General features: G+C 33.2%; 1 protein-coding gene across 1 annotated transcript; it reads right to left on the bottom strand.

Annotated features, from left to right (window-relative positions):
* Positions 1-1,158: 1,158 nt before the first annotated feature.
* LOC139519138 (DNA polymerase kappa-like) lies at positions 1,159-27,590 on the bottom strand. Its single transcript, XM_071310954.1, has 13 exons — positions 27,452-27,590; positions 18,496-18,622; positions 17,700-17,891; positions 16,694-16,812; positions 15,947-16,099; positions 14,679-15,222; positions 14,014-14,138; positions 10,746-10,912; positions 10,160-10,192; positions 9,602-9,698; positions 4,438-4,609; positions 2,362-3,736; positions 1,159-1,611 (listed from the first exon to the last, which is right to left on the bottom strand). The coding sequence occupies exons 2-13, from the start codon at positions 18,620-18,622 to the stop codon at positions 1,521-1,523; spliced, it is 3,195 nt and encodes a 1,064-aa protein (XP_071167055.1). The 5' UTR covers positions 27,452-27,590; the 3' UTR covers positions 1,159-1,520.

Below are 27,590 nucleotides of genomic sequence, written 5' to 3'. Positions count from 1 at the left end.
AAATGCTGGACAAAGCCACATCCCACTGAATATAACACAAAACAGGATAGAATGCTTAATAAGGCTTGCCAAGTGTCAATACTAGACAACACCTATCATTGTGCTTGTTAATGCTTTACAAAAACCTGGTCTTCTACCGGTTACTGTTAGACAAAGCCTTGCCTTCTACCTAATACTGCTGGACAAAGCCATACCTTCTTCCTGTTAACACATATTCTCATGTTTATACAATGTAGGTTTATTCTCTATTTTCAGACAGATTTTTTACTTGTCATTAGTTACATGAATGGTGACACTAGATAATCAATAAACAGCTGTGCCACGAGCGCATGATACGCCCGTTGACTTGTGTGTGAAGTTTCATGCAATAATCATAAATATTTTCTGAGATACAGTGACATGTGAAACCCGCCCCCCTCTTTTTTTTTTTTAATAAAAAAACTCAATAACACCCAAATAAAATTTTGAATCATTACCAAAAAGTATACAGATCTTTAGATTAATATAACTATGCAGTGATTAAAGTTTAAAGCAATAATCATAAATCGTTTTTGAGATATGAGGCAACATGTGAAAAAAAACCATACAGATTGTTCGAACATCATAAGAAACAACTATATAAAGTTTCATGAAATTTGGATAAGTTGTTCTCTAGTTGCGGTGCAACATGTTTACGCCAGACAGACAGACGCACGCCGAACATTGGTATACCATAATACGTCACGTCACAATTTTAGACAGGCGTTTAAAAACTGCTTGCTCTTCTAGACCACCTGAATCACCCATCTGTTTAACATTGGGTGCAGCCTAATCGTTTATTTTCTCTGATTTGTTTAAAGAACTTGTTTTTCTGATCCTCTTTTTTTTATTTTAGCACTGGTGTTCTATGTTTTTCCTTTTTTGACTCATGGGTTTTTATGGCCACTTGGAAGTTTTTAAATGGGTGGGGGCAGGTCATAAAATTCATATTGTGTGGGGTTATGCATAGAGTAAAATGCAAATGTATGGGTAATGGTCATAAAAAAAGAGTGCCTTTCATCCCTCTATTGTTTTAACTGGAATAGACTTAAGAAATAACTTTGACTATAGTATTAATCACATTCAATGTGTTGCTTTCCTGATAAACTACTCTTTCAGGTAAGTGAGAAGGTGAAAGAATTTTATTTTTACTATTAAATTTATTCACACCTTTTAGACTAAGAGACAATTATCTATTTTTTACATATTGTCTGTCTATAGAGACCTGTCTAATATTGCCGACTGTATGCTATCCTCAAGATGTCTTTTGGTTATTTTTTTGTTGTTTGGTAGCTATCTTGATGAATACCCAACATCTTCTTTTATCTATAATAGATCAGTATTTGTTGATCCTGCATAAAAGAATATCAGTCTTTTCATTGAGGAAAGTTCTGACATGGAAAAGACAAATATCAGTTGATTTTTTTTTATAAAAAATATTTGTATTATAAACTTATTTTATTAATGCCAAATAGTTAAAATGCAATATTTTAATGGAATGTTTAAGTATTGAAGAAAGACTCAATGGTTCGGATGTCAGTTTTGGTCTTTTGTCTTTTATTTCCTTGCTTTCCTGAAGGTGAATACAACGATCTGAAAAATAATTTGAATCATTATATAATGTGAATATAAATATTTTCGATCTTTCTGTCAAGCAGCATTTTTTTTAAAATTTGGAGACCTTTAGTTTATAAGCAGTTTTCAAAGTTCTTCTACATGTCTTATTTTTTTCAAATATTTTCATATGCCTTAGCTTTAATTTGATTCTCAAAGTATAATTGAAATGGATTGGATAGTAGTCTATATATACATCATGTTTATAATGACAATTCACAATCTAAGGGAAATAACTTATATCAAATTACTTAATAATAAGCATCTCACACAATGCCAGTCATTATCAGATGAATAAATATTTGTGATTTGGTCAAAACATGTCGAGTTCTATTTTGTATCCTGTATGGCATGTATGGTGTGAGATATTTAATTTGTACCTAGGGTTATCCTTGAATATTGTTCCTATTGTTTTTGGCTTTCATTATGTATTTTGTATGTATGCTGTGTTTTCTTTGAGAAAACTGTAGTATTGTTTCAGAAAATTTGTTTTCCCAATTATTGCATCATATTTTCTACCAAATGTAAGTGTGGCATCAATTTTGACACAGTTTTGTTACCAAAGCAAAGGAAGAATGACATATTCAAGTTTTTCTTTCTGTCTTTCATTTTTAAATGGCAAACATGCATTTAATGAGTAATTTGCATGTTTGTTTTCAATTTCCTTTCATCCTTTCCTTTGTGATATTTCAACTGGAACTGTATGTATAGACTCCCTGTAACACATACCTTTTTTGTGAGTTTGACATGATTTTTTTATCACTTTTCTTTGGTTTTAAAGGTGCACTGTTCTCAATTTTAACAACTTTAGAAATCTCATCTTTAGATAAACAGGTATCTACATGTTCATTGAAAATATCCAAATCACATCCTTTCTGTTCCATAAAACATACTGGACAAATCAAGTATTTAGATGAATTTAAGTTCTCCATCTCATCATTGGTTGATTGAGAATTGCTTAATTTAACAGATAACATTGAGTCTGCATCTTCAGAAGGCAAACATGGTCTGTCACTGCAATCGGGGAACGATACTTGACCTAACAGTTTTTGGTCCACTTTGTTTTCTATGTTAGAACTGTCACCTTTAGATGGAGTCTTGTCTTTCTTAGACTGTTTTCCCTTAGTTTTTTGGCTGATACTTCCAGTTTTTATTGTTTTCACTAATACAGGTTTTTCTGAATCATTTTCAGAATCAGAATCAATGTCAACAACCAATCCTTTTGAATTTATATATTTGTTCTCTTCGTCTGGAACTTCCTCCCTTTTTTCAATATTTTGTTTACAAAACTGTGACACCAAGGATGATGAAATTGGGGTAAATTGTAAAGTTTTGTTCTTGGCTTTAGATTTCGGCAAAGATTTAGATTTCTTTCTTGGGGATAATGATTTTTTCAAAGATTTATCCTCATCATTTGCAATCTTTGTACAATCCATTACCACCTTCTTGTTCAAGCAGACATCAATGTGCTGATTAAACATGGTAAGGTCTTTACATTCTATGCATTCCTGACACACAGGACAAACATAACTGTCGAATGCAGTATTTGTAGAAGTTGTACATTCTTGATTATTACAGCTCTTATTACTCAAGTCTTTACTTTCATGAACGCCATTTTTTAATCCTTTTTCTTTCACATTAGCAATGTTTTCCCTAATTCCTTGAATTAATGTACTAGTTTCTTGTAATTTAATATCGTCTTTCTTGCAAGGAATATCATCTCTTTTAAACTGACCTAAATCTTTCTCATTGGTGCACCTTATCATACTTATATCAAAATCTATAGGCCTTTCATCATTTTGTTCACTGTCAGAGGATTCATCCTTGACAGGTTCATCACCATTTTCAACTCGTTCAGAAGAATAGACATGTGACTTTTTCAAATTTTGTTCTGTGACCACACAAGCATGAGACTTTTCTAAGGTTTGTTCCTGATACACAGTGCTCTCTGCATTTTTACTTTCACTTTCACTTTCAGACATAGCACTGTCACTGTATTCCTGTTGTTTCTGTTTGACTGTTCCCATACGTTTGATAAATCCAGTTATAGTATTCTGCTTCTTTTTACACAGGTTTTGATGTAACAAACTTGACATTCTTACTCCTAAAATGATTATTTTAATTAGTAAAAGTAAATAGACAATCTCTATTATCAGTGTTAGGGTACAACACATAGCCAAAGGGCATATTTATCAATGCATGTATAATATATAAAAGATCAAAACAAATGTGTGAATTATTATGTTGGGTATAACACATGATATGGTAACCCTTTACAGCAAGTAATTTTCCCCAAAATGAAATAAAAGCATCAATCACCTATCCACAGAACAATTCAATTTATATAATAAGCAGAAGTGTCACTCATAATCTGTGCAAAATGGGAAATTTGCATAACTTATAACATGAAAAATAGCATGGTGATCCACATTTCTTATAACAGTTTGATAAAAAAGCATGGTAAAATCTACATTTTAAAAAGGTATAAAAACATTCTATCTGAAGAAATATATAGTGATTATTAACTTGCAACCATAGACTGCAGACTCTATGTCAATAAACAAATGAAACTTCTTGTGTAAGAGATTTCAAAGATGTTTTTGCAACAATCCATAAATATATCAAAAGTTTGTGTTATAGGTAGTTTGGCTATATTTCTACTCTATGAACATTAAAAGAATGAGGGGCTTAAGTGCTACACATTATATTTCTACAGGATCAATACATGTATACTTGTAAAATATCTAAGACTGAGAGGTTAAGATGTGTCATTTTGTATTGTACTCTATAAATAACATATATTACCCATAAGTCTAAGCCTAAGAGGGTTAGGTGCTATAGCCTGTATTTCCACCCTTAGTAATTCCTTTGCTGCAGCATAAATTAAATCACTGTCGCTTGTGTAGTCTTTCAAAGTGTGTGCTCTTGTCTTCACTTCAAATTCAACTGTCTTTATCTTTATAGAAACTGTTTTACCCTACAAATTGATAAAAAGAAAATGTTTGTTAAATGTTTCCAGGCACAAAATTTACAAAATCAATTTAAAACCCAAGTGTCTAGAATGTTTACTTGATTTTATCATTTATAAAAGCTGTAACTCAGATATCATGGCAAAGTTCAATTGTTTGTGTGTTTGCAATCTTTGTTTGTGATGGAATAATTGATAGTTGTCTCATAAGTTGTCTCCCAATTTTTATAGTGACTTTATAACACAATCACAAATCTTCATTATTCTTAATGTCTGAGTTCTGAGTGAACCAGTTTTTGGCCATGACTTTGAAATATATATAAAAAAGAAGATGTGGTATGATTGCCGATGAGACAACTCTCCACAAGAGACCAAATGAAACAGAAATTAACAACTATAGGTCATCCTACGGCCTTCAACAAAGCCCATACCACATAGTCAGCTATAAAAGGCCCCGAAATGGCAGTGTAAAACAATTTAAACGAGAAGACTAAAAGCCTTATTCATGTACAAACTAGATGTGTCAAAACGACACAAAGGCCCCCCGTCTTAAAAAGTAAAAAATGTGCAATTTCAACAACCCATGTGGACACAAACATGACGGTAGTCTCACATATAAAAAATCAGCTCAAAATCTGAAGGCATATATATCTATAGGAAAAAAGTCCTGATTTCGGCCCAACCCTGCCTCTAACCTGGGACTGTGGTATAACAGTACAATATAAGAACCACTATAAAAATCAGGCTCAACTCTTCAGATGGATAAAAATACAAAAACAAGCAGACGTGGCAGGGTACTTGTACATCCCAACAACATAAAGATACTAAATTTGTTTTTGTCCCGGCCGATAAAGCTGCTAATAATATTATTATTGTTTGACGTAAATTTTATATTGAGGTTCTGAAAAAAGAAATCACCAATTCACCAACATTCCAACTGACTCCATTTTCAGAAAAGGACATCTGTATCAAACATAAACTTTTAGCTACCGTTTTACAAGCAGAGCCAAATACAATGAATGTCCCAACTATGTACTGGCTTCCGAAGCTACACAAAACACCTTACAAATATAGATTTATTTCGTCTTCAAGCCATTGTTCCACTACTAAATTGTCTATTCTTCTTAACAGCACACTTGGTACAATTAAAAACCTGATAATAAATTGTTCAAATAAGGCCTTCGAAAATAGTGGAATTAATTACTTTTGGAGTGTCAAGAACTCGTTGGAAGTACTTGATAAATTGCATGCTTATATTGGTGATTTTAAATCTGTTCAAAGTTTTGATTTTTCTACCCTGTATACCACATTGCCGCACATTCTCATTAAGAAAAAATTCACACACCTAATTAAATGGGCATTTAAAAAGTCAGAATGTGAATATATATGTTCAAACTCTTTTAGGTCATTTTTTAGTAGCAATAAACAAAACTAAAGGCTCTCAAGAGCCTGTATCGCTCACCTGATTCTACTTGGGTTTTTGAAATCATATAAAAAAATATAAAATTTGGCTAAAAGTGACAACACAACCTCATTTATAAGGAAAGGAACATGTTCAATTTCATTCAAAAGTCCCCCACTGGCGGCCATCTTGGATGACGGATCGGCTACAAAGTAACAACACTTGGTCAGCACCTCATAAGGAACATTCATGCCATGTTTGGTTTTATTCCATTCAGTGGTTCTCTAAAAGAAGTCATTTGTATGCATTTCCTATAGGGTCCTATGTTAAACTAAGTCCCCTGCTGGCGGCCATCTTGGATGATGGATCGGCTACAAAGTAACAACACTTGGTCAGCACCTCATAAGGAACATTCATGCAATGTTTGGTTTTATTCCATTCAGTGGTTCTCTAAAAGAAGTCATTTGTATGCATTTCCCGTAGGGTCCTATGTTAAACTAAGTCCCCCGCTGGCGGCAATCTTGGATAATGGATCAGCTAAAAAGTAACAACACTTGGTCAGCACCACATTAGGAACATTCATGCCATGTTTGATTTCATTCCATTCAGTGGTTCACTAGAAGAAGAGATTTGTATGCATTTCCAATAGGGTCCTACGTTAAACTAAGTCCCCCGCTGGCGGCCTTCTTGGATAATGGATCAGCTACAAAGTAACAACACTTGGTCAGCACTCCAGAAGGAACATTCATGCTATGTTTGGTTTCATTCCATTTAGTGGTTCTCTAGAAGAAGTCATTTGTATGCATTTCCCATAGGGTCCTATGTTAAACTAAGTCCCCTGCTGGCGGCCATCTTGGATGATGGATCAGCTACAAAGTAACAACACTTGGTCAGCATCCCATAAGGAACATTCATGCTATGTTTGGTTTTATTCCATTCAGTGGTTCTCTAAAAGAAGTCATTTGTATGCATTTCCCATAGGGTCCTATGTTAAACTAAGTCCCCGGCTGGTGGCCATCTTGGATAATGGATCAGCAACAAAGTAACAACACTTGGTCAGCACCTCATAAGGAACATTCATGCCATGTTTGGTTTCATTCCATTCAGTGGTTCTCTAAAAGAAGTCATTTGTATGCATTTCCCATAGGGTCCTATGTTAAACTAAGTCCCCCGCTGGCGGCCATCTTGGATGATGGATCAGCTACAAAGTAACAACACTTGGTCAGCACCCCATAAGGAACATTCATGCTATGTTTGGTTTTATTCCATTCAGTGGTTCTCTAAAAGAAGTCATTTGTATGCATTTCCCATAGGGTCCTATATTAAACTAAGTCCCCTGCTGGCGGCCATCTTTGATGATGGATCGGCTACAAAGTAACAACACTTGGTCAGCACCACATAAGGAACATTCATGCCATGTTTGGTTTCATTCCATTCAGTGGTTCACTAGAAGAAGTCATTTGTATGCATTTCCAATAGGGTCCTATGTTAAACTAAGTCCCCGCTGGTGGCCATCTTGGATAATGGATCGGCTACAAAGTAACAACACTTGGTCAGCACTCCATAAGGAACATTCATGCTATGTTTGGTTTCATTCCATTTTGTGGTTCTCTAGAAGAAGTCATTTGTATGCATTTCCCATAGGGTCCTATGTTAAACTAAGTCCCCCGCTGGCGGCCATCTTGGATGATGGATCGGCTACAAAGTAACAACACTTGGTCAGCACCCCATAAGGATAATTCATGCTATGTTTGGTTTTATTCCATTCAGTGGTTCTCTAAAAGAAGTCATTTGTATGCATTTCCCATAGGGTCCTATGTTAAACTAAGTCCCCTGCTGGCGGCCATCTTGGATGATGGATCGGCAACAAAGTAACAACACTTGGTCAGCACCTCATAAGGAACATTCATGCCATGTTTGGTTTCATTCCATTCAATGGTTCTCTAAAAGAAGTCATTTGTATGCATTTCCCATAGCGTCCTATGTTAAACTAAGTCCCCCGCTGGCGGCCATCTTGGATGATGGATCGGCTACAAAGTAACAACACTTGGTCAGCACCTCATAAGGAACATTCATGCCATGTTTGGTTCCATTCCATTCAGTGGTTCTCTAGAAGAAGTTCAAAATGTAAATTGTTAACGACGACGACAACGGACGACGGACGCCAAGTGGTGAGAAAAGCTAAAAACTATGTCAATTGGACATGCTTTGATACTATATATGCCCTTGAATTTTTACTACATAACATTTTTGTTCGCTTTGGGGATTCCGTATATCGTCAGATTATCTGTGCACCACTTATTGCGGACCTGTTTTTGTATTGCTATGAGTTACAATTTATGACAAAAATAAGCAAAGACCCATCGAAACAACATCTGATAAACAAATTTAATAATACTTTTAGATATTTGGATGATATTTTGGCTCTCAATAATGACGACTTCAGTATGTATATTAAAGAAATTTATCCTGTTGAACTTACTTTAAATAAAGCTAATACTAACAATGACCACTGCCCTTTCCTCGATCTTGATATCTATATCACTAATGGAAAGCTGAATACTAAAATTTATGATAAAAGAGATGATTTTTCATTTCCTATCGTTAATTATCCATTTTTAGAGGGTGACGTTCCCTTGTCACCATCTTACGGTGTTTATATATCTCAACTTGTACGATTTGCTCGTGTATGTAACAATGTTTTAGATTTTAACGAGAGAAATTTATGTATTACTGAAAAATTATTACACCAGGGTTTTCGATATCACAAACTAGTCAAAACATTTACTAAATTTTATCATGTCAGTTAACTGCTAGTAGTCTGTTGTTATTTATGTATTATTGTCATTTTGTTTATTTTCTTTGGTTACATCTTCTGACATCAGACTCGGACTTCTCTTGAACTGAATTTTAATGTGCGTATTGTTATGCGTTTACTTTTCTTCATTGGCTAGAGGTATAGGGGGAGGGTTGAGATCTCACAAACATGTTTAACCTCGCTGCATTTTTGCGCCTGTCCCAAGTCAGGAGCCTCTGGCCTTTGTTAGTCTTGTATTATTTTAATTTTAGTTTCTTGTGTACAATTTGGAAATTAGTATGGCGTTCATTATCACTGAACTAGTATATATTTGTTTAGGGCCAGTTGAAGGACGCCTCCGGGTGCGGGAATTTCTCGCTACATTGAAGACCTGTTGGTGACCTTCTGTTGTTTTTTTCTATGGTCGGGTTGTTGTCTCTTTGGCACATTCCCCATTTCCATTCTCAATTTTAAGTACAGATCTAAGAGTACTGTTTATAAACTATTGTAAGTAACCCAAACATTAAAAACAAGTGCCTGTCAAAAGAAAAGTACCATGTCGATGATTATATGGTCTCTATCTTTTTGTAACCTTTCCAAATTTCTGTATTTGCATAAATGTTTTTGATTATATCTATCTAGGTGATTGCAGATTTTACGTTTGCCATTTAGTTTTGACACTTGTTCATTATTGAAGACTGGTATCTGCTGTGTTTACTTCATTTTGTGTTTGCTGTCTTATTGAAGTTAACCCAATATCATCTTTTTTTCCAGCTATGTAAACAAATAATTATGAATTGACCTTTAACTCTTCATCTTTTAAATCTTCTGACAATGCTTCACTTAATTCTTCACATTTAGCAAATAGCTCTACTGGTTTACTTATCTCGTTGAATGTCCTGTAAAAATAATGACAAACATATAACTCTACTGGATTACTTATCTCATTGAATGTTAAAAAAATAACACAAAGTAAAAAAAATCTGGCAAGAATTGTACCTGTGAGAGCACTAACAGAGCCATTTTCCATTAATTCAATATGTCAAAGGGGCATAACTCTTTTACAAGACTCTACTATAGAACTTGTTCAAGATATTGCTGATATTAACCTAGTATAATTTTTACTTTTTACGTTTAGTGTAGGTATACCAACACCCTGTATTTCCATATCCCCTGCAAAGTGTTTAGATGGGGGACAATAAATGCACATATTAATTTTTGAATTTACAGTAACATGATGAGTGGAGTAGACATGAAAGAGACATGGAGTTATATGTAGATTCCATTCACCTACATTAATTATTAGTTATTGTATAACATCCTAACTAGTTTTTAGGCTTCATACGTAATGTGTACAAACCTTTCAGTACTGATGCTTTTTCTTTCACTGTCCCTGAAACAAACAAAACAGTTAATTTAAAACAGTTCAGTACAATAGTCAATGAGCTACCTTAAAAGACAGCAATCTAAAAGAACTTTAACCCTATGTGAAAACATCCAGTCTCTTGAGTTGACGAGTCTATATTCTTACTTCTTGATGGTGCATATTAAGTGGTAACCAGCAGTAACGATTTTAAAGTCTGAGGTTTGACTCAGGCAGATATTTGACTACATCCCATCACAACAACACACACATGGTTCAAAAATACAACTGATGTATGCAGTTATATTTTGAAATTGACATTTATTTTTCATTTATTTCAAACCATATACTTGGAAAGGATAGCAAGTTCATCCAATAAAACATTTTTTGAATCAAAATATAGTCACAGAGATAATTCAATGTGCTTGATGGCATGGTATCCACAAGAACTGTAATAACCCTACCTGAACAGTATGGGAAATTACTGATAGTTGGGACTAATTTGAATTAAACAACTGGGACTTCGAAGTATTGACAAGTCAAGCAACACAACAATTGTGACTTCTTACAAAATTAAAATTACCTCTCAACAAACGTAGAGCCTATACCAAGACATATTCTCATGAAGTAGTTAAATGATATTGGTGAGTACAAGTGATATAGGAGTGCTCTTTGCTCGTACAAATCTTTACATGTGTAAACACCTAGTGCATTTAGCATGGTCTCACTCACTTTACCAATACCACTTATCTGAAAATATAAAGAAAACAAGGAGATGCATTTCTCAGGCTGTTTATGACGTCTCACTTAATATGTTGGATGTGTATTAACTAATAAGGAAAACTTAACATTGACAAAAGAACCATAAAATGAGTCAAAGGTCAGAGGAGCAATGACAAACAGGCATGTTCACATTACAATTAATCTTGGCATTAAATATAGTTGGCATATTGCTTGGACACAGACCATGCCCCCACCTGCATACAACATTATAAAGGGACATACCTCAAGAGCTGTAGAAGTGAAGCTACCAAATTAAAACTGAATCTGTAAAGTGGTAATAAACATTGTGTGAAGGATTCATAATGTTTAGCTAAAGCAAACTCAAGTTAGAGAACAGAAATGAAAAAAAATTCTACAACTTTTTCCATTAGAAAAGAGGCATAACTCTAGAAATAATCAAAGTGATGGAAATCACTCATGGAAAGATTAGAAGAGTAGTTTGAATTATTTCATATTAAATTATGGTGGGGAAAAATAAACATTTATAAAGCACTATTGCTGAAAATTGCATTTACAGCAGGTCTTTAGAAGGAAACTTGCTTTTCCAGTATGAGGATAAAACTTTAATGTGTCAACAACAAAAAAATGAAAAATGGTTTTGGGGCATTTTGTAAGTTGAAACAGAGGTTATATATTGTATTGAAGTTTAAAAGTTTTAGAATGCCTTTTGATCAACTTTTAAAGTATTTTTTCAACACAGAGCATTGAAAATGTACTTTTTCAAGATAAACCAATTAAAAAACTTATCTTATTGATATGTGGATTCTTTCTTGATTGCAAAAATATATATTCACTTCTAATAAAAATTCAAATGACTAAAAAAAGACATAATGATTGATGGGAAATAAACTAATAAACAATGGTTTGTTATAATTAAAAGTTTTTTTGACTGTTTCAAGTCAATTCCTGATAAAAAAAAAAGTGTACTAATTTAATTGTTGATTAATTACAGATGATTATTGGAAATTTATTAAGTAAATTATAGGCCTTACTTGAAAACCTTTTATTTATTCATATCTATATTCATATTTCATTTTTTCTTAGATCTTGTTAATCCATTAATCATTTATCTTTCAGATATAATTTACAGAATCACTTTATGTAATGTAAATCAAAAGTAATTGGCAATAAATAAATCTATTATCCTTATAAATATCAAACATATAATATACACATTTGAATATTCAATTATGAGTTCAAATACTTGTGTATTAAGAATTATATGTATATTGAGTGGTCTGTATAATTATGTAAGACTGAGGTTGATATGTAATGTGGTCAATTTGATTGGCAGTTTAGGAGGTGGGGCATTGTAATTAAAGGTCCACCTTGTCTATGATTACTTAGTGATAATGACAGTTGTGAATCATTCTCAGTGGCATAGCTAGGTCATTTTAACGTGTACGCCCCAACCTTGGCAAGGGGTCTTACGGCCCCAAGTGGGTCCAGATAAAACCACCGGGTGGTAGTGGGCTCGAGGGGGCGAAGCAACCAAAACCTAACGAGTTATTGATAATGAGAAACCTTTCCTGTCTTTAAAAACTCGTCAATAGCAACATACTTAAGAATCTAAATGGTGTATTGTTATGTCCCGTAGGGCATTATATTTTTTACAGTCTGTACGTCATTCCAAATTTCGGGACAATCTATAAAGGTTTATAAAATTATCATGTAAACAAAATATTCCCAGATTTCTGTTAATTGTGTAAATATAAGTTCGTTAGTCAGTATGATACTGAAAAATGAACGAAAAAAATCCTTTTAAAATTTTGCTTCAGACATAAAATAATAAAAAGCTTCTGCCAAAACATAAAATTTGATATAGGTTTGACATAGTAAAAGTACTTGTTAATTACAAAAAGAAATCCTTTTATTCGTAAAATACGTGAAAATTTTACATATAATTCCACCTTATATAATAATGCTGTATTTTTACTTAATAAAGAAATGATATTTTTTATACATTTTTTCTAACAAATTTACCAGTTGAGAGGAGAGAAATTCACTCGTTAAACAGATCTGAAAATTGCTAACCTTTGAACCGGTATGTTTGGCAATTACCCCTTGCAAGCATGATATATTTGTAAAAAAAAAATAATCAGTATGCTCTGGATATTGTTTTGATCATAAACAAACCTCTGTTTAACTTCCGTAAATTTCACGAAAACTTACCAACATACTGAACTAGATATTGACGCCGCCGACAAAATTGAGTATTAATATGTCATAGGTTCAACAAAAGTGCAAACCACATATCAAATCTCAGCAGATAATGAATTGCTTTAAACAAAAGGATTCACAGTAGATTCAGATTTTAACAGAACAATTATATATTATAATACCATTTGGTTAAAAAGTCAATTTCGTCACTTTAATTCGCTATTACGAGCCGTTGAAGAAAGAACTACATGTGCTTTTTTAATCAGATCTTTTTATTCTATATAGATTACATTATTTTTTTTTTATCAAAAATCAAGTGTACGCACGGGCGTTTTGACGTAAACGTAGCTACGCGTCTGATTCTAGTTGAAAAAATACCCAGTTACCTAATCAAAATGGTTTTTTTTAAAAAGCCTGCACATCAACACACCTTCATGACATACATTCTTGAATGAACTGCTCCAATAATATACCAGTTTTTTTTCAGTTTATATGTGTATTATGTGCACATACATGAGAACCATAGGGAACTATTTTCAGTGTGAATACATTTAGTAACAGTAGCTAACCTGTCCTGTTGTTTAAGGAGGCTGGTACCTAAGTTAAGATTTAGAACAAGTTCTAATTTTTCCAAAAAAAGTGAAGCCCCCAGCAATTTTTCCATTTGTAAAGGGGCATAACTGTAGAATGGTAAAATTGACCTATAACTAAAGTTAGAGAAGACATACAGACTCAGTATGGAGGGAAAAGGGTCAAACTTAATGCCCCCTTAACTAAGGTGGAGAAATAAGATGGGGGGCATAATAACCTTAACCACGAGAGAAAAATTGAGGGAAGAAATATCCACCAAATCTACAGAGAAAGACTTAATAAATACAAAATATTGATAAGACATCATCTCTTTATACCTTTCTTGTTGGTAGATCTGTAATAAATTCCATAACTGTATCTCTATCAGGTAAAATTCTGTACTGACCATTTGGCTTGTTTTTGTCAGAACAAACTTTAGCCAACATCGTATTTGGTGCAATACCTATACAAAACAGAGTAAAACTGTATTAATTTGATTTTTAAATTAATATGAATTTCAATTTTTATCATCCCTATTTTGTTGCAATTCAATGAACTAGCTTGCAACTTCCCAATATAATGAATATTCAGCTAGTTTGTTCATAAAAAATAAAGTTTCAACAGCCTTAAAATTTTTAATCATTTCCATCTTGAAATGCTTATGATCTTCACCTTTTTATACAATCCACATATATAACAAGTATGGTGGTAGCTATTTTCAACAAGCTTATAAATTTAAAAGAACTTTTTTTGCTGCCTTTCAATTGAATTTCTTAGGATTCTGGAATATTTTTACAATCCTGATAAACACATAATTTAGCTTTTATGATGACATTTGAATCATCAAATTTGTTCACAATTTTAAATGCATACTGCGAAATATTCTGCTACAGACAACACATTTTTAAAGATAAATCTATCTTTAACTGTATCATAAATTTACTTTTACAAAATTCCATGTCATGAAGAATATCTATCACTTGAAAAAACTGATTCAAATTACCTGCACTGGCTGTCAAACCAGTTTTCTGCTCTATCTTTGCTCTCATTTCATTCACAGAATCATCAGGTGACATACCAAAGGTCACAAGGTCATATGGTGGATAAGGTCTTCCACAAAGAAGACATGTTGTTGTCAACAGTTTTTCACTATGATCAGTTTCACCTGCAGTATCATTTGACAGAGAGCTGTTATGTTTACTGAGTTTATGTTGCAATAGTAAAGGTTTTAATTTCAAGTTTAAATCACAATTACATAAAGTTTTACTACAACCATCAGTTTTCCTGCATACAACTGTCCGTTCATATTCCGACAAATAAAATCGCTTCTCAAAATGCTCTGTCATATCTAAATAGGCTTCATCTAAACTCATTGGAGAGAAGTTAGGATCATATTCAGCTAACACTTCTCGTACTTGTTTACTGATGTCTGTATATCTATCAAAGTGTGTCGGTACAATAATAAGTTCTGGACACAATTTTTTACCAATAAATCCTGGCATGGCTGCTCTCACTCCATACTTCCTAGCATGGTAGTTAGAAGTAGACTGCAATGACACATACATAGAAAAATATGGGCAATGGTAAATCTGCATTTTTCTCTAGTTAGTGATATAACCATAGAATTTTACTTTTATCAGATATATATATAATCTAGATTAAAATTTGTTTTTAAAAATTAGTTGTCTTTGTCAGATTTCAAGCAGTTAACACCAATTTTGTCTTATGAAAGAAATTGGTGCAACTTTTATAATAGTGCTTGTTTTTTTTTTTTACGGCAATACAATGTTGGTAGCTACAATATTGCTTTTGGCCACATGTACCAGCTGTTTGTTTGTTTGTTGTTTTTTTTTTAATTTCTTCTCATTTTTTTTAAATACATATATATACAATATCTTTTTTATGCCTTTCAAAATAAACCTTATTTTCATATTTTTTCTCTATTGTTTTTGTCATTTTTCAAGAAACTTTAATATCAATTAAAAGTTAAAGCTCAACATTAGCTTTAAAGAATAATGACATATAAGAACATTAGATTTAAAGAGTAATAACAGATAAGAACAGATATGTAATTAGGAATTTATTTTGTTTTATAGATCATCATTACATTGCATCAAAGAATGTTTTCAACAAATCTAAATATTGGAATTCAAAGCATAGAAACAATGGATTTACACGAGTATTATGTATAAAATATCAGCCAATGTGAATGTTCCTAATATTAAATATTTAAATCTGTATAGCCTAAACTAAGATATAAAAGTTACAAACCAACATAGACATGCCACCGACAGCCATTGGTTTATCTTTCAGTGCTGGGTTGTCTTTCATCTCCACTGCTGCATAGAAAGCATCCATATCAATGTGAACAATGGTTTTACTTAAATCTCTCGTGTTCTCAAATTCCTCCAGAAGTTTATCTGCCTAAAGAACAATACCATTCATGTTAATTTTTTACCTAAGCTTTTTTCTTTCTATTTGATCCAGAAGCTTCTCTGCCTAAACATTAATAATACTAGTTAGTTCTAGTTAGATAAAAAATATCAAAACTTTGTATTAGTTTTTCCTTAAATCTGTTAGATTTTCATATTTCAGAAAACTCCTTTTGATTGATTGATTGATTAATTGTATTTTTAGGCCACTTTCAATGCTTTTGTTCTATTTCGTGTTGTTTTATTGGTGGAGGAAGTGGTAGTCCCTGGAAAGAATCACTGACCTTTGGTATGAAAACTAAAAATTCTAAAATTAAGATTGGAAATGTGTGCACCTGCTCCAAGCAGGATTTGAACTCACAACCTCAGTGTTGAGATGCTAGTAATACAGTAGTTCACCTTCTTAGACCAATTGGCCATCAAGTTCTCTACACTCCTTTTGAAAATAATAAAGTGTCTTTAAATTTCAAATATAAGTCCATCCATTGCTGTACACATAATCATATTCTACAATGTATCATTTGATTATTTTTACATATTTTTGTAGTGAAGAAAATTAGTGAAACTTTTAATATTGTTCACATACTTCAATTATTCCCTGTTTAAGCTGAATTTCTGTTATCTGTTGTAACTTGATTTTCTGCTCTTCAATTCTTTTATTCATCTGTTGTTCTTTCTTTCTTTCATTTTCATAAAATCTTGATCCTATCATGACAAATATAATTACATTTTGCATAAATTTAATGCTTTGATATCAAATACAAATGCATGAATAATATACCCGATGTTCTTTTATTTTATATGTACTGTTACTAGTATTAATGCATTTATATATGAATGTTCAAATCATTTGCAAATTGAATCATATTTATGATGATTGTTATCTTCTAAAATAGTGTATCATAAAAGTGCTCATTTCTATCTAACTACTGTTAGAAATAATCTAATTACTGTTAGAAATAATCAGATAGAAATCTTCAAGGATTGTGTGATTTTTGAGAAAAGTATCTCATTAATTTTTTGTAGTATCATCCCCTATTTGATATATTCAAGGTTTAAAAAGAAGTGAATTTCCATTTATATTAAGAGTGTAAATTTTATTTTAGGATAAAGGACATTGAGAAAATAATCAAAACAAGAGGCTCATCTGTATCTACCTACATCTTCAACAATGGCCAAATTCAACTCTCATATAATTTATGACCAAACTATAATTTTTGGTGTATAGCAGATCAATTGTTTTTGACATGTTTGTAGATATTTTCTCGTATTAGACACCAGTCAATAAATGATGTCAGGTGATGACATATGATCACATGACCGTTATGACAAGGTGAGCTAAAAATTTAAACTTTATACCCAAAATCAATATAATTGTGATAAAAGGTCTAAAATAGGACAAAGAAGAAAATGTTCCTACAACTGCATACCTGAAATGAAATCCACATAGTTATCTATATAGCTATATTTCAGTTTAACAATTATTAAAACTATTACTCCTTATCATCTTTAATGAATCGGTTACCAAAGTTACAGCTCTATTTTCAGCAATCATTAGCAACAAAAAAATCTTTTATCAGGTATATATATACCTTTTGATGCTTCAAGGATGACTTGATTAATCTTTTCTTTGTCCAATCCATCCATGCCAGCTTTGTTGTCATTTAATCTCATACGATTCATTAGACTGGAATTTTCTCTGGTCTTGCTGTCACTTTCTGATAAGTTTGGGTTGTCTTCTACCTGATTTTCATGTGTTAGCTGCATGTTCACTTTATCTTTGCCTAAATTAAAATAGGCAATAGTCATGGTGCCATTTATAAAAAAAAAAAGTTTCCTGTGAAGTGTGACGAGGTCAACTTGTAATACTTTTACATTTAAAGTTAGCCAGTTACTCTGACTTTGAAAATCAAAAACATTCTTTTTAAATCTCCAAAATACAAAGTATTGGAACAAAACAATTTCCTTCCTGTAAATAAAAAAAACTTTTTTTCACTTAAAATATAATATAACCTTTGAACAGATCAGAAAGTGATATCAATTTAATGTCTAAATGCTTTTTGGTTACTGTGGAATCATTATTATTCATGGGATACCAATGTTCATGTAATTTTTGGTACCTGTTAACCACAAATTTATCTATTCAATTATCGTATAGGGTTGTTTGCAAACTTTGGTGAAACCACAGAATCAAATATCCTCCAACATATATATATTCTTTATTCACTAAAAATGAATCAATCCACAGTATGGGTGTCTTGTGTTGCTGTCTAATTGATGTTTACCTCCTTTCTGCTTACATTCAAATTGACTGTGCATATTCATAAAGGCTATCAAATTCTAATAGAAATTTTCATTCTGTAACAAGGGAAATATAAAAGTACTCACGTGTGACATTCAGGACAGATCTTATTGCATCCATCTTATTTTTCGTTGGACTTTTATCATAAGGATCCGCCCACTTGGTGTCTTCCCAGTCTTCATCATTTTCCTCTTGTGAATCAATATCACTCATCTGAAAAATTCAATTAACAAGCAGTTAAAGCACATGTAAGTCAAATGCATAAAAGATCATTTGGACAGTAAAAAGACCTTTTGCAGGATTCAAACAGATATTTACCTTAATTATGATGCAACCTAGAACTTAAGATTACTCTTTTTAAGTCTGCAGATGGTGATAAAAAAAAACCACAGGAGTTTCATTTCATATAAACAGTTTAAATCACTTATTGTTGTCCAGATATTTATTGTCCATCTATTGTCTTGTTTATCAACACCATTCACTACAATTATTAACAAAGGGGATATATTACTTAGTTAAGTACAAAAATGTATATACTTTACATTTAATATTATACATGTTATAAATGAAAATGCTGCATTTACTATATACTAAAATAGAATTCAATTTCTAGATGAATTATATTGAAAAGTCACCACACTATTCTCTCTCACTCTCTTTCTCTTTCTATCTCTCCCTCTCCGGTGTTCAAACTGCTTTACTCTTTTATCTTATATTTATATATATTTAAAAAAAAAAAAAAAAATTGCTTCTTAATAGAAAGATTTATTGATTAGATAATATATCTATAGATTTATATATTATATATTGCTATTATATTTGTGTATATTATGTTGTAAATTGGAAGTTATAAATAATAACTAGAGGCTCTAAAGAGCCTGTGTCGCTCACCTTGGTCTATGTGCATATTAAACAAAGGACACAAATGGATTCATGACAAAATTGTATTTTGGTGATGGTGATGTGTTTGAAGTTCTTACTTTACTGAACGATTTTGCTTCTTACAATTATATCTATAATGAACTTTGCCCATTAGTAACAGAGAACTATATTTGGTAAAAATTTACATATATTTACCAAATTAATGAAAATTGTTAAAAATTGACTATAAAGGGCAATAACTCCTTAAGGGGTCAATTGACCATTTAGGTCATGTTGACTTATTTGTAGATCTTACTTTGCTGAACATTATTGCTGTTTACAGTTTATCGCTATCTATAATAGTATTCAAGATAACCAAAAACGGCCAAATTTCTTTAAAAATTACCAATTGGAGGGCAGCAACCCAACAACCAGTTGTCCAATTCATCTGAAAAATTCAGGGCAGATAGATATTGACTTGATTAACAATTTAACTTCTTGTCAGATTTGCTCTAGATGCTTTGAATTCATAGTTATAAGCCAAAAACTGCATTTTACCCCTATGTTCTATTTTTAGCCGTGGCGGCCATCTTGGTTGAATGGCCAGGTCATCGGACACATTTTTCAAACTAGATACCCCAAAGATGATTGTGGCCTAGTAGTTTCAGTGGAGATTTTGTAAAAGATTACTTAGATTTATGAAAAATGGTTAAAGATTGACTATAAAGGGCAATAACTCCTAAAGGGGTCAACTGACCATTTTGGTCATGCTGACTTATTTGTAGATCTTACTTTGCTGAACATTATTGCTGTTTACAATTTATCTCTATCTATAATAATATTCAAGATAATAACCAAAAACAGCAAAATTTCCTCCAAATTACCAATTCAGGGGCAGCAACCCAACAACCGATTGACCGATTCATCTGAAAATTTCAGGGCAGATAGATCTTGACCTGATAAACATTTTTATCCCATGTCAGATTTCCTCAAAATGCTTTGGTTTTTGAGTTATAAGCCAAAAACTGCATTTTACCCCTATGTTCTATTTTTAGCGGTGGCGGCCATCTTGGTTGGTTGACCAGGTCACGCCACACATTTTTTAAACTAGATACCCCAAAGATGATTGTGGCCAAGTTTGGATTAATTTGGCCCAGTAGTTTCAGAGGAGAAGATTTTTGTAAAAGATTAATTAAATTTATGAAAAATGGTTAAAATTGACTATAATGGGCAATAACTCCTAAACGGGTCAACTGACCATTTTGGTCATGTTGACTTATTTGTAGATCTTACTTTGCTGAACATTATTGCTGTTTACAGTTTATCTCTATCTATAATAATATTCAAGATAATAACCAAAAACAGCAAAATTTCCTCAAAATTACCAATTCAGGGGCAGCAACCCAACAACCGATTGACTGATTCATCTGAAAATTTCAGGGCAGATAGATCTTGACCTGATTAACATTTTTATCCCGTCAGATTTCCTCAAAATGCTTTGGGTTTTGAGTTATAAGCCAAAAACTGCATTTTACCCCTTTGTTCTATTTTTAGCCGTGGCGGCCATCTTGGTTGGATGACCAGGTCACGCCACAAATTTTTTGAACTAGATACCCCAAAGATGATTGTGGCCAAGTTTGGATTAATTTGGCCCAGTAGTTTCAGAGGAGAAGATTTTTGTAAAAGATTACTTTAATTAACGAAAAATGGTTAAAAATTGACTATAAAGGGCAATAACTCCTAAACGGGTCAACTGACCATTTTGGTCATGTTGACTTATTTGTAGATCTTACTTTGCTGAACATTATTGCTGTTTACAGTTTATCTCTATCTATAATAATATTCAAGATAATAACCAAAAACAGCAAAATTTCCACAAAATTACCAATTCAGGGGCAGCAACCCAACAACCGATTGACCGATTCATCTGAAAATTTCAGGGCAGATAGATCTTGACCTGATAAACATTTTTACCCCATGTCAGATTTGCTCTTAATGCTTTGGTTTTTGAGTTATAAGCCAAAAACTGCATTTTACCCCTATGTTCTATTTTTAGCCGTGGTGGCCATCTTGGTTGGTTGACCGGGTCACGCCACACATTTTTTAAACTAGATACCCCAATGATGATTGTGGCCAAGTTTGGTTTGATTTGGCCCAGTAGTTTCAGAGAAGAAGATTTTTGTAAAAGTTAACGATGACGGACGACGACGACGACGACGGACGACGGACGATGACGGACGACGGACGCCAAGTGATGAGAAAAGCTCACTTGGCCCTTTGGGCCAGGTGAGCTAAAAATTAAAAAAAACCAAAGGGGAACATTTGACCAAACTCATTATGACATCGTACACAGAATTATTTTGAACCGAGTTTTACTGTGTGTATTACGGTGCGTTTCTTTATTTGGCTTGAGGTATAGCGGGTGGATTGAGATCTCATTAAACATAATAAACCTCACCTCATGTGCATCTATCCTAAGTCAGGATAGTCTTGTATATGTTTTTTAATTTTAGTTCATTTAAATGTTTTGGAGTTTAGTATGATGTCAAACTTGAGTAGGTTTAGTTTATTTATACTTTATACAGCTGTTCAATAACACTGGTCACATTTGGTGCTGGGAACCATATCTAAAGTTGACGCCCATACAATACTTCAGTCAATTGAGAATCAAAATACGAAGACGCAATGAAACTAGAGGCTCTAAAGAGCCTGTGTCGCTCACCTTGGTCTATGTGCATATTAAACAAAGGACACAAATGGATTCATGACAAAATTGTATTTTGGTGATGGTGATGTGTTTGAAGTTCTTACTTTACTGAACGATTTTGCTTCTTACAATTATATCTATAATGAACTTTGCCCATTAGTAACAGAGAACTATATTTGGTAAAAATTTACATAAATTTACCAAATTAATGAAAATTGTTAAAAATTGACTATAAAGGGCAATAACTCCTTAAGGGGTCAATTGACCATTTAGGTCATGTTGACTTATTTGTAGATCTTACTTTGCTGAACATTATTGCTGTTTACAGTTTATCGCTATCTATAATAGTATTCAAGATAACCAAAAACGGCCAAATTTCTTTAATCAAAGAGCTGAAAGCTCTGAAGAAAAATGACGCCACTGTCTCTAATATTGGGATAGTTTTTATGCAAGTCTTGATTTTCACATACCGTAATTAGTTTAACAATGCAACATGTATCGTAAGCATATAATTGATTCACGTTTGCGCCCACTCATTTTCACCCCTTTCACTTTCACACCCTACATGTTCGCACCCAATCTTAATTGGTTTTGTGTTTAATAACTATGTAAGCAAGTGTTTTCTTATAAGTATAATTGTTGTCATTGTCTCAAAATAAAGTGAGACAGCAATTTTTTTTTTGTGTTGAATAAATCTTAATTATGTTTTGGATAAGGTATTGCTAAAAATAATAATAATCCTGTCTAAATAAAGTGGTATTTTGTCAACGTTTTATTTTGTGTTGAATAACTCTTAATCATGTTTTGGTTAGTGTATTGCTATAACTTGTTTCATTGACTTGTTTCAAAATGAAGTGAGATTCTGACTATGTTTGTTTCTGCGTGTTGAATAAATTTTATCATGTTTTGGTTATATTAGTGGATTGCTATATTTTGGTTTCTATGTTTTATTGTTTCGTTGTTTCAGATCAATGGGACCAAGCTGTTAAAAACAATTATCTTTTGTGTTTTTTCCTTTAAAATCTTCAATGTTTTACTCATACCAAGCTATAAATACATTCAGTATTTACACCAAAGCAATTTAAAACAACAACCATAATTTTCCAATTATTCAACTTGAATTTGAATTAAAATTGGGCGTGAATGAGTAGAGTGTGAATGTGCGTACGTGTAGGGTGCGAAAATGTATTGGGCACAAACAGACCTGATGCCACACAGTCTGAACCCCCTTCTCCCACAAAATATTAAGTAAACAATCTTTTTGTTACTGCTATCAAAGGTCTAATGAAACTCAGATAGTTTCAAACATTTGTCAAAGAATTCTAGTCAAACTGGCACCTAGTTAAATTGGCACCTGAACGTCGTAGGAAGGCGTCCCAGAAAAATAATAAAATAGCCTTGCCAGACGTCATAATTATTTGGACTAATACATGAGATATTGTGTATTTTTCTGCATTATTTTAACCAGTTGAGCATTTTACAGGATTGTTGGTTTAATGCTGTTTAAACTTTACTGAAAAACAAACACCTTAAATTTGCTAATTATTTGGCATGAAAGTTTGATTTATTGAAAGGGACTCATAGTTTTCCATTTTATTTTAATAATTGACTTGTTTTTACAATTACACAAATTGTCTAATTGTTAAAACAACAGCTTTGGTAAGGGCTTCGTTGTTTACCTTTATACACTACATATTCACTTTCGTTTCGTGGTTTACCAAAATACACAACAACATATTCACTATGTACTTGGTAACAGTAATTAATTAATTGAATAGAAAATATTATATCAAATATTATTGGATGCCGAATTGACGTCGAATAGGTGCCGATTTGACTAGATGCCAATTTAACCAGGTGCCGACTTGACTTGTACGTTTCAATTCCTCTGCGATCGTTTGCGGTATTTTCTTGAGAAAACCTATTTTCCATCATCAAAGAGAAGAAGAAACTGCTTTAAAATGATTCTGGAACGCTTCATGATTGTTAAAATAAGTTTAATTCACTCAAAAACAATTTTAAAACTTGCGATTAAACAGGAAGTTTCCAAAGCACGTGTAAAAGAAGAAATTAACCGGTGAGAGTGGAAATCCGTATATGACAGATATCCCTATAGTACGACTTTGAAAGTAAAACAGTTCAATCCTTTTGTAAAACAATCTTTAATATACCTATCACATTAATGTTTGAATGGTCTTAAGCTTATTCAAACCATATAAGTCGGTATGAAACACCAAAACGGAATGAACAATAACCGATTACGTTTTGTAGTTTACAAATTCTAAAACTGGTTCCCGTCAAACTACAACACTTTGTTCGAGTGTAGTGGAATACAAGCAAAAACCAGTGTAAACTGGGTCCTGGCTGGTTTAATACTACACAATGATGCATAATGATAACACAAGCAGATTCCAGTTTGTTTGGAAAATAGGAAATACGAAACCAAGCGCGGTAGGCAGAGCAATGTAATGAAGTTCAGGTCGGCAGTTATGGAACAATGACTGCGTCATTTTCCAAAAATTACCAATTGGAGGGCAGCAACCCAACAACCAGTTGTCCAATTCATCTGAAAAATTCAGGGCAGATAGATATTGACTTGATTAACAATTTAACTTCTTGTCTGATTTGCTCTAGATGCTTTGGTTTCATAGTTATAAGCCAAAAACTGCATTTTACCCCTATGTTCTATTTTTAGCCGTGGCGGCCATCTTGGTTGAATGGCCAGGTCATCGGACACATTTTTCAAACTAGATACCCCAAAGATGATTGTGGCCTAGTAGTTTCAGTGGAGATTTTGTAAAAGATTACTTAGATTTATGAAAAATGGTTAAAGATTGACTATAAAGGGCAATAACTCCTAAAGGGGTCAACTGACCATTTTGGTCATGTTGACTTATTTGTAGATCTTACTTTGCTGAACATTATTGCTGTTTACAATTTATCTCTATCTATAATAATATTCAAGATAATAACCAAAAACAGCAAAATTTCCTCAAAATTACCAACTCAGGGGCAGCAACCCAACAACCAATTGACCAATTCATCTGAAAATTTCAGGGCAGATAGATCTTGACCTGATAAACATTTTTATCCCATGTCAGATTTCCTCAAAATGCTTTGGTTTTTGAGTTATAAGCCAAAAACTGCATTTTACCCCTTTGTTCTATTTTTAGCCATGGCGGCCATCTTGGTTGGTTGACCAGGTCATGCCACACATTTTTTAAACTAGATACCCCAAAGATGATTGTGGCCAAGTTTGGATTAATTTGGCCCAGTAGTTTCAGAGGAGAAGATTTTTGTAAAAGATTACTTTAATTAACGAAAAATGGTTAAAAATTGACTATAAAGGGCAATAACTCCTAAACGGGTCAACTGACCATTTTGGTCATGTTGACTTATTTGTAGATCTTACTTTGCTGAACATTATTGCTGTTTACAGTTTATCTCTATCTATAATAATATTCAAGATAATAACCAAAAACAGCAAAATTTCCTCAAAATTACCAATTCAGGGGCAGCAACCCAACAACCGATTGACCGATTCATCTGAAAATTTCAGGGCAGATAGATCTTGACCTGATAAACATTTTTACCCCATGTCAGATTTGCTCTAAATGCTTTGGTTTTTGAGTTATAAGCCAAAAACTGCATTTTACCCCTATGTTCTATTTTTAGCCGTGGCGGCCATCTTGGTTGGTTGACCGGGTCACGCCACACATTTTTTAAACTAGATACCCCAATGATGATTGTGGCCAAGTTTGGTTTGATTTGGCCCAGTAGTTTCAGAGGAGAAGATTTTTGTAAAAGCTAACGCCGGACGACGACGGACGACGGACGACGGACGCCGGACGCCGGACGCCGGACGCAAAGTGATGAGAAAAGCTCACTTGGCCCTTTGGGCCAGGTGAGCTAAAAAATTGATTTCTTCTGCAGAAAGACTAAATTTCTTTAAAAGAGCCAGCAGTTTATGAAGAGGTAAGGTAGCAGAAACAAATCATACCCATTGACTTGGAGGTAAATAAAAGTTTGATGAATTATACCCTGTTCACACTATGCCCTTTTAAACCAGGGTCGACCCAATTAATTAATGCGGGTTAAATTTAGGTAGTGTGAACGCCTTAATCTGGGGCGAACCCAGAATAAAATTACCCCTCATTCAAGGTGGAGTTAATGAGGGGCGAACCCAGGTTAAATACTTCACTTCTAAATGTGAATGCAAAGTAAAGTTAATGTGAGGTTGTTGCTATAGTGATGTTTGCTTAAATACGTTTTTAATGTGACGTGACTATTAATTGAGGTCATATATATATCGAATTACCTCAAATTTTGACAGACGTCCAGTTACCATATTTACAATGTCACTAATTATATACCCCATATTAAATTAGCAACAGCAAGAGCAATATATACATGTAAGTGTATAAATCTTTGTTTAAAAAAACCTGCATGTTGACAAAGATCGACAAACGATTAAACCTATATCATCTCCATTGTTTTTTTGGGCGAAAATGGGTGCAATTTGGATAATGTGATGTTATTCAAAAACACGGAAAGTGGTTGATGGATCTTGATGGTGATTGACTCACCAAAGTGACCAACTTGCGTGCTGCAAAAAAAAAATCAGACTTTAAAATAATGCATCTGTGATGAATGACTTTATGTCCTGTGACTTTTTGTCCTGTGACTTTCTGTCCGTTTACCTAGTGATTATACCTTTATAGAGGGATAAAATGACCCCTCTATGGACAGATCTTTTTGTTTAGACTGGATTTTTAGCAAATTAAGGCATATTGGCATTCTATACTTATTATGGCAGTAACCTGCAACATTTGATGCACCAATTGATGTGCTTAGTTTAATATGCATATGCCCAGTTTACTGCTGAACTGACTGAATATACAATCTATTGTTCACCATGATTGAAAGCTGTGATGATCAGGTAAATTCTACTCAGTTATGTCTCACTGAACAGAATTTCTATTGTTAGATTTATCCACAGGAGTTTGAAATCCTATCAATAAGGGGGAAGAAGCTCTACTGTGATAGTCGACTTTGGTATATTTTTACCCCCTTATTGATAGGATTTCAAACTCCTGTGCTCTGACTATAAAAGGATTATCCCTCTAGGCTCTATCCTTATAAAAAAGGTATAAACACCATATACGAGGGGGGATAGGAGGGGTCCTGATCCCGAAATCCCGGGCTTAAAAACACGAAATCCCGAGGTCCCGAATTTAAATAAAGTAAATCCCGACGTCCCGAAATCAGAAAAAAAGTATTCCCGGATCCCGAAAGGGTCAATCCCGAAATCCCGAGCTTAAAAACACCCGATCCCGGAGTCCCGATAAAGGTCCTATCCCCCCTCATATACTGTATAGAGGGTTTGTTCCCAACCTGTTAAATATTTGCTCATTTGTTATGATGAACGTTGTACTTTTAACATTAAAAATTTAATAAAGGGATTCGTCGTTTACCACTGCAATGCACTTGCTGTATTGTAAAGTTGCTGTTGTTGAGGATGGTATAGACCAGTGACCGCGATGTTTACCACATTTTTTTTTGCTGAGTTACATTTCCCGCAATTTTTTACCAAAGAGTAACAGAAAGGGAAGT

The sequence above is a fragment of the Mytilus edulis genome, chromosome 4 (genome assembly GCF_963676685.1).
Source record: "Mytilus edulis chromosome 4, xbMytEdul2.2, whole genome shotgun sequence".
Classification (NCBI taxonomy): Eukaryota; Metazoa; Mollusca; class Bivalvia; order Mytilida; family Mytilidae; genus Mytilus; species Mytilus edulis.
The sequence above is the reverse complement of the archived record's forward strand: the minus strand, read 5'-3'. Positions and strand labels throughout refer to the sequence as shown.

Excerpts from the sequence above, each read along its gene's own strand:
- LOC139519138 (XM_071310954.1), bottom strand. The coding sequence starts at position 18,622 with ATGAGTGATATTGATTCACAAGAGGAAAATGATGAAGACTGGGAAGAC. Across the intron at positions 15,223-15,946 it reads TCGGTGGCATGTCTATGTTG|TCTACTTCTAACTACCATGC; the intron begins GTTTGTAACTTT and ends GTGTCATTGCAG. Across the intron at positions 4,610-9,601 it reads TAAAAGATGAAGAGTTAAAG|GGTAAAACAGTTTCTATAAA; the intron begins GTCAATTCATAA and ends ATCAATTTGTAG.